This window comes from Telmatherina bonti (genome assembly GCF_933228915.1).
Source record: "Telmatherina bonti genome assembly, chromosome: 3".
Taxonomy (NCBI): Eukaryota; Metazoa; Chordata; class Actinopteri; order Atheriniformes; family Telmatherinidae; genus Telmatherina; species Telmatherina bonti.
The window spans coordinates 12,174,621-12,183,531 of NC_136621.1; the positions used below are offsets into that span (position 1 = coordinate 12,174,621).

The following is an 8,911-nucleotide window of genomic DNA, read 5'->3' on the forward strand; positions in this document are numbered from 1 at the left end:
TGTATGTAGACTCATGAATAGAAATATTACTAAATTCTTTTTAACATCAGTTTGGAACACAACAGCAGAATACTTCCCAGGCTGTAGAAGTATATACAAGTTATGTTAGATGTTTTTCTATATGTAACGTGTCAAAGTTCAAGAGCTGCTAAATGCAGGTGTCATGCACAAACATTGAAACTGAGCACAATGAGCCCCTCTTATTAGTCTGTGGGAAAGTGGTTATTGTGGGTTATTCTACATTGACTTCCTGAGAGCTGCTTTGAACATTTAAGCTCCACTGCTGCATCAGACAGGCGGAACTTGCTGTCTACAGTCAAGGTAAGACCACCAGAGTTCTCTCTTTTCTGAAACAGATATTTATCATGTATTTTGTTTTTAAATTGCACAGATATTATTTTACCTTTCTATACAATAAAAGTAAAATGCATAATCTATTTTTATCTTTTAATCCTCTTCGTGCAGATGGCGAGATTCTGGGAACTCCTGTTAATGTGCTGGGTGTGGAGTCCCCTGAGTGTCTCATCCACACTGAGCTTCATTGGTTCCCCCCAGAAGTGCAAGACGGCTCACTTCATCCCAGGTTACAACCTCGGAGGAGAAGGCTTTGACATTGTCACCATGGAGAGGAAAGGCGCCTATGTCATCGACACTGAAACATGGGATCTTGGAAACGGCACATGCAGAATGTACAGAAACACATACATGAATGGAGACATCCAGAAGGTCCCAGTTTCCGTGGTGGACTGGAGAATCCTCCCAAAGTGCAGCTTGAAGGTCTCCAGTACTCTCTATGATTCCGTTGAAACTCTCGTCAATGATTCCACATCGTCCGTCTCCAATGACTGGAAAGTAGGTCTTGATGTCCCTGTTGACCCTTCAGTCACTGTTGGTGTTGGCCTTGGAGGTTCCCACTCCAGGGCTTCTGAATTTGGCATGAAAAAGTCCAAACAAGACCGCTACAACTTTGTTCAGCATTCTATTAAGTGCGTCAACTATGGGTGAGTACGCAGATAGAACTTAACCCTTTCCAGCATAGCGGACACATTTACTAGCTTTTTTCTTTTGTATTTTTGTGTATAAACCACTTCAGTGGATGTTAGTGAATAATCCAATACGTATCCCCTCAGTGAAAATAAATAAATATATGATATAATTGAACATAATGTAATCATGCAAGTTTGCCATTGCGATAAAAAGGAAAAGTAAAAATGAAAGAGCTATATTTCATGGAAGAGTTACACAACATAATTGTGATTACATATTTTATAAATGTTTTATAGAAAACAATAAAATAGGTCATAAATCATATTTAATTCTAAATATCACTAATAAACAAAAAAGTATCATTGCATATGTCTGTAGAGGTAAAATACTGTATTTAAAAAATGTTGCAATGTTTTTTCATTAATTCATGCATGAAAGGGTTGATGTTCTAAAGTTTTTAGACTATGTGTTGAGTTCAATGAGAAATGCCTCAGTCATAGAGTTCTTGATAGTGAATACAAAAGTAGAAAGAAGTTTTACTTAGAAACAAGTGTTTTGATAAAAGTGGAATTTACTTTTTATGTTTTCCATGTTGAACAGGTACAGACTGACAACAAGTCCTCCCTTAAGCCAGGAATTCCGGTCATCTGTGAATTCTCTTCCTCCTTATTCCAGTGCGAGTGTGTTACCATATCGCAGTCTAATTGACACCTATGGCACACATTACATAACACAGGTGTCTCTGGGTGGAGAAATAAAAGCACTGACTTCTTTCAAGACCTGCATGGCCTCCATGAATGGACTGACAGCAACAGATGTTAGTGATTGTTTATCAGTTGAAGCCTCTGTTAACTTTGTAAATACTGCCAGTACTGATGCCATGATGAAACACTGTCAGGCAAAGAAAAAGAAACTGGAATCAGGACAAAGTTTCAGCTCTGAATTTAGTGAGCGTGAAACGGAAGTCATTGGAGGAGACATTGGTGGAGATATACTCTTTCAAGGATCGGCAGACACTTCCAACAAATGGCTTGACTCACTGAAAAGAACACCTGATGTGGTCCGATACAACTTAAAACCGCTGCACACCATACTGCCTGATGATCACCGTGCCAAGATCGGACTGAAGCAAGAGGTGGAGAAGTACATCAAGGAAAATGCAGTGTTGAAAAAATGTTCCGAGTCCTGTCAGGTTGGACACAAATCCAGCAAAAGAGATCCGTGCGCTTGTGTCTGTAACAGTAATCAGAATCTCAGGTCAAACTGCTGCCCTGCTGGGAAAGGTCTTGCAACATTAAAGGTGTTCAGTCTTTATGCAGAGAATCTGTATGGTGACAGGTGGACAAAGACAGACAGTTCAGTGGAGGTTAAATACGGCAACCAGATAAAACGCACAATTATCATCAGTGACAATGACAACCCCAAATGGCCAGAAACTTTTGAATTTGGTCCCATAGTCATCAACATGGCTACTCAGCTTAAATTTGCTGTTTATGATGAGGACACCTACTGGAACAGTGATCTGCTTGGTAAATGCTCATTTGACTTGCGTAGTGGGAAAGTGACAGACAGCTGCATGTTTAAACATGGTACCTTCTTCTTTTCCTACGTAGTGGAGTGTGCTCCAAGTCTTGGGGGAGATCAGTGTCAGGAGTACATTCCCACACCCATGAATCCCTCTTTGGCTGAAGTCTTCTACACCAGAAATGGTGTCCTGCTTAGAGAATCTGGGCTGAAAGTTTTTAAGTCAGACACAGAATCAGACCACTTTTCGGCAAATATGATGAGAAAATAAAGACCTAAAATTTCAGTTTACTTGCAGCTTGTTGTTTTACTTTTATTGATTTTTCTGTCTTTTCTGTCGGTGATTCTTTATTTGAAGTTTGTGTTCAAAGATAATTAAGCATCATTTTGTTTCAAATGTGACTTAAGTGCATGTATATGAGAAGTGAAAATGATGAGTATCTCTAGTGGAGTGTGCTCCAAGTCTTGGGGGAGATCAGTGTCAGGAGTACATTCCCACACCCATGAATCCCTCTTTGGCTGAAGTCTTCTACACCAGAAATGGTGTCCTGCTTGGAGAATCTGGGCTATCTGCTTCTATTTGACAGCATTCTTTTTTTTGATGTACATGTTTAGAGATAATCAACAATCATTTTGTCTCAGACGTATCTAATTATGTTCGTAAGAAGTGGAACTGAATATCTTCTGTTTCTTTCTTTTCATTTGCAAAATATCACATTAAAGCATCAACAAAGGCAATGTGTGTCTGTCTGATTTTATTATAAGGACTAATAGTTGTTAGTGATTTAGTCTGTTAGGAATAACAAAAATACTTTTATTATTTGAAGTGTAAATCCCTTTTGAATTCTTTCTTGTGCAGTATAAATTACAATATAATTATTGTAAAATTATTTTCATATATACACTGTATTACATTACAGTGAATTCAATTACAGTGTAGTCTGTAAATAGGATAATAGTTAAGAAAATAAATGTTCTTTTTTGTCTCCATGAATTTTATAATATCAAAAATGGGCCAAAATGTTATCATAGCTGGAGGTTTATTAAAACACGCAAATGTCCTTTTGAATGGCAACATGTCATCAGAGTGGAGTTAAAATGAAGTGAACAAGATATGTCAGAAAATGTTGTGTGAAAAAGGGTGAGTTAAAAATAATCAGAAAACTGCATTAAAACAGGTAATATTAAATTAAATTATAATATAGCTTCGATGCATTTTGACACAGATAGCAGTTGACATCCATACAGAAACTTTCCACATAACTAAAATAAACTTTTGTGTTCAATATGTCTTTAAAAAAAGTCATTAAATACCATATCAGGATGGTGTGATTGAGTGTCAGCTGAAAGAATCTAATCCTTGTAGAATTCAATACCACCACCCAGTGGACACCCAGTACAATAAGAAAACAATTCTACCTGAATGTGTTTGTCAGTTTAACCAGGAAAAGAAATATTTGATGATGAATGAATTTATTTTGAACATGTAATAGGCAAACAACAATAATAAATTAATGGACAGACATAAATAGATACAAATAAAACAGAACTGACGACGTTTCATATTCTTTTTACATTTCCGAAAAGGAGTGGAAGGAAGTACAAACTACATTATCCCAACCCCTTCCTAGTAGATCATTATTATACATTTACTTTGATTCCTATCATCCTTAAAAAAAAAAAAAAAAAAAAAAAAAAAATCATTTAGAACATTATAAATAACATATTCATATCTGAAGATAACACCAAAATACATTTGACACACTACAGAACTTTTGCCATTTCTCCATCACGGGCCCCCTACCGACAGATCATTCAGTATCCATCCTGCATCCTACCTCACCGGTTAGCTCTCTCCAGCCAGCAAAGGGTCATCCTAAGTGTGTTTCCGTCACACCTAGAATTGTGCAAAAACTAAATATCACAATAAAAAAAAAAAAAAAAAACACCTACACCTTATTAAACACCTACATCTTGAAAAAAAAAGTCAAATATCGCTAAAACGTTCTCACGAGGTGGTTTTTCAGACGTTTCCATATAGAAACAGATCGCATCAGTGTAACTGTTACCAACTTGGCTCACAGTGGTAACAAAGAGGGAGTCAAATATAGGATGAAGTATTCCCATTCTCTTTATTTACAGAACTTATTCAAAACAAACTCATAATGGGGTCTGAGTGTGTAAAATATCAGTAGTGAAATGCTGTGAATGGTTGTGTGACCATGTGTGCAATGTTGTACAAAAATACAACACAAAGCTTAACAAATTATAATTACCGTGATGGGGAGAGAAATGCTTCCCAGCCAGAGGAAAAAACCCCAGGGAGTGAGTCTGGCAAAAGCAGGCTTTAAGCCACTCCCACCTCTGCAGGTGCATTACATTCTCTCCTAATCACACCTAATACAAACAAACTAAGATGGCAGGCCATCACAGTAACGAAAACACTTTTTTCGCATTTACTCGGACGTGACATGGGGGTCATGACCAGTTCATTTCCAGTAAAGATGGCGCTGTGTGAAACAAACTACAGCAAATTTCAGAGTTTTAGAAAAGAAAATGGGGGAGAAAAGCCGTAGGAAATTCTCCACAACAAAATAGAAAACCCCAAAATAAAGCTGCGTGGCTACCTTGCAGTGAGCTACAATTTTCGTAAAATCTTGTGACAGGATTGATATTTTACAAAACGTGAGACTAAAGCGCTAAACACTGTTCAATGGAAACACCCGCAAATCACAAGTGTTGTTTGTCAAAACTTACAAATATCAGTTTTGTTTTGTTTTTTTTTAGAATAAAATGTAATGGAAATGCAGCTAATGACTTTTGTGTCTTTCTCTCATTTAATGTTATTACGTTTCTTTGCTGAATCAGCAAAGCAAGGTTGTAAATACTTATGTATATGTATAGGTTTTTTTTATTTGTAATAAATTTGCAACAATTAAAAAAAAAAACAAAGCTTCTTTTTTCTTTTGCATGGCATCATTTTTTTTTTTAAGCATGAATTTCTAGACAGCATAGTTCAGTTTAGGGGGCTGGATGTGGTGGCTGAGAGAAGCAAACCTGATCATATACAAAGCAAAAGTCAAGAGAAATGTGAGCAAGAAAGGATGCAAGTACAGAAAAGTGATGCAAGAACAGAAACAAGTGGCAAAAACAAAAATGTGATGCAAAAGCCAAGAAACACTGCAAATACAGGCAAGCACTGTGATGCAGACGAGTGTTAAATAAATGAAAACTGCAAGAGGAAGACAATGCATATTCACAACGAAAGTGCTCTGAGTTATCACAGTTTCAACTATGCTTACACCAATAATTTAAATAAGCTGATTTTTTTTTATTATACGGTACATGATAAAGACAAAATGTAAAAATTAATTTTAAAAAAATGCAGTTTCTCATGTTTCAAGTCAGAGGACTTTCTACCAGTACTTCTGTTCTCGCCCTAACATTTATCATTTTTGTCACTGGGTGTTGATGAACCAAGTTATTTATCGGGAACTAATCGGATACTTTAAATATTTGAATTTAAGAAAAGTCCATTTGGAATTCGTTCATAATCCAACAAAAACCACTTTATCCTCCTTATTAATGAAGATTCTGACAGTTTTCCAGCCTTACATTTGGTGGATGATTGCATTCACGTTGTGTGGGTGAAAATGCAGCATTTTCTTCTTGAAGTTGTTTTTGTTTATGTAGCACTCCCGTGTATTAACACCCCTGCAGACTGACACGTCTAAACAAAGGTAATGTTTGAGTTATTTTCTTAACTATGTTACATTCTCCGTCAGGAAAAGTGTTGAAGAAAATAATAAAAAAGTTTCTTCAAAAAAATAGTAAAGTGAGCTTTTTTCCAAAGACGTCTGAAAAGTTGCAAGTCCTTTTGTAGCCAAAGGAGGGTGCATGTGCTACATGGGACAATCATATCAGTTGTTGTCCATGTGCATTTTACTTGCTGTTTCATTTCAGAAAACCAAGCACGTCAACATCAGCTGATGAAGACAACATTGAGTAAACTGATCAGGTTACATCTGAGCTGGCCTCCATACCACTAGATTTTTTTTTTTTTTATTATTTTAGGTATATGTATGTAATTTATTTCTTTATGGCACACAGCACAATTGAGCTAATGCACAGAGGCTAAGTGATCTTAAAAACTATCTTTCTCCTTTTGTAGATTTACGTCAACTTGAACATTTATGTACCAACTTAGTATCTTCCCTGCAATAATAAAATGTACCTCATGTTTATATCTGCAGTGCATGTCAAAATCTACTTCCATGCAAGACAAACGGATTCCCAGCAGTAAGCAGCAGTAAAGTATTTACAGCCTGCTGTTGGTACCTACGCGCTTTTTCATTCACTCGACTCAAACATTTTTCCAGGTATCTATTTTCAAAAGGAAACCAGATGTTCTCTGCAAAAAAATCAACCTCATCCCCCTGGGGGAGGGTAATGCCGGTTCACACCCACAAACAGATGGAATAAAAAACATTAAGGTGATCTGCAGTATTTAACAAATAAGTGTCCTAAAATAGAAGCACTTGCATTTTTTTAAACCGACATCTAATAAGTTAGTGGGCCTGTGATTTATAACTTGTGCCTCAGAAAAACAGAACGGCACTACATGAGAAGTCAGAAGATGAGGAAGGTAACTGTTTGCATTTGCTTTTATTGTGGTCACTTGCACCTATCTCATGTGAGACTGAAAGTGCACTGCAGCAACCAAAAAGGAAGTAGGCGAGGTCTATATGCAGAGCAACAGTGTTTCACAAACATATTCCAAGAGATAATAATTTGAGCTGCTCTTCAGTACGTAAGATGAACCAGTGTGGAACAGAAGAGAGAAAAAGGAATTTTGCTGCTTCAAATTATTTTTTCACTTCATGACTTCCTTGGGTCGGCTCTTTCCATGGACTGTCTTTCATCCCTCAAGATTTGATGGGTATTTGAAGACTTATCCTGTTTAAGCTACAGAGCTTTTGAACCAGAAGATCTTTAGTTACAAGTGGAACCGAGTCACTGTTTGACACAGCAGAAGAATTTCTGCCTCTTTCATCCTGGATTGCCAACATTCAACGCGGAGACTATGCCTGTGATTGTACTGGAGGCCCGTGACTTCGCCAGCCCACTTTTTTTGGTACGAACATGTGAAGTCCTTTCTAGCTGCGTGGCCTTCAGTCTAGCGGCCTCGCTGAAGAATGAAGATTTAAACACTTCTGTTGATGGCATTGGCACATTCAAGACCTTCTGCATGTTTACCTGGTGCTTCTTCTTCGTGCTGACCCTCCTCATCCACATTCTCAGCACCATCCAGTTCCACAACCTCCTCAAGATATCCTGGAAGAACCTGACAATGACGGTGACAGTGCTGGGCGCGCTGATGAGCCTCAGCACATCCGTGTTTTTTTCATGGATCGTCATGACTCATCGAACGGTGTCAGCGCGCCCAGTGGCGGCTGCAGTGGCCTCCTGTCTCACCGTCATGGCGTATTCTTCTGAATTCTTCGTGCTCCGTTTCCAAGCCAACGAACAAAGAGGCTACATGAGCAGCTTTCCTGGTCTCCTCAAGATATTCCAGCTGTGGGGAGGCTGCATGATGGTACCCATCATCGTGGAGCTGGCCAAGGGTGGAATAACTTATTGGCAGCTATGGGTGTCTGGTGTGTCATACTGTGCCTCCATCTTGATGTCTCTCGTCACCTTGGTGGTGATTATAGGAGACTTCGCTGGGCGATGCTGCCTACCTTTTGACAGATTTTTGGCTGGTTTCAGTGTGACTGGGGTGCTGCTCTATATGTTGGCCACAGTGATTTGCTTGACAAAGATACTGCAGAAGAATATGGAGCAGGAAGTTATCATGGAAACAGTGGTTTCCAGTTTTACACTGCTGGCCTACACAGTAGACCTTGCCTTTTCCATCAAACTGTTGTGTGACAGGAATCACATGTAAGGTTCATCTTACTGTACGTTTCCTGTAAGATAGGGGAAAATAAGCCTGTCGCTAAAATATAAGAATCAACCTAAATGCTTGCCTTAATCATTGCTGTAAAATCAAACTCTTCAGTGAGTTAACTTGTAAGAATGTCAGGTTGTCAGCTTGAAACCGATCATGATGATAAATTTGCAGTGTCCACATAAAAAGCAATGTGGCATTATTATTATTATGAAACAGTCATGTTATATTTATATTCTTTATGACCAACAATAAATGTGGATTATGTAACAGATTTAACAACTCGCACAACGTTTTCTTTTTTATTTACAATAACGTGATATGTTTCCTGCGGTGGTTGCTAAACTGCTATCATCATAGATGTAGTCTGAAATACAAATTACTGTGAATGGAGAGGCCTGAATGTCTTTAAGAGATTGTAAAACTCCAAAACAGATGAGAACACCACAG

General features: G+C 37.9%; 2 protein-coding genes across 2 annotated transcripts; both read left to right on the top strand.

Moving 5' to 3' along the window:
- Nucleotides 1-465: 465 nt before the first annotated feature.
- LOC306772688 (perforin-1-like) lies at nucleotides 466-2,782 on the top strand (the record flags this gene model as incomplete). The annotated part of the gene is made up of 2 exons (XM_079262291.1): nucleotides 466-1,001; nucleotides 1,588-2,782. 2 exons carry the CDS (start codon nucleotides 466-468, stop codon nucleotides 2,780-2,782), a joined length of 1,731 nt encoding a protein of 576 aa, XP_079118417.1.
- A 4,812-nt stretch (nucleotides 2,783-7,594) lies between these two features.
- LOC306772517 (myeloid-associated differentiation marker homolog) lies at nucleotides 7,595-8,458 on the top strand (the record flags this gene model as incomplete). Its single annotated transcript, XM_079262027.1, has 1 exon — nucleotides 7,595-8,458. The coding sequence occupies one exon, from the start codon at nucleotides 7,595-7,597 to the stop codon at nucleotides 8,456-8,458; it is 864 nt and encodes a 287-aa protein (XP_079118153.1).
- Nucleotides 8,459-8,911: the final 453 nt, after the last annotated feature.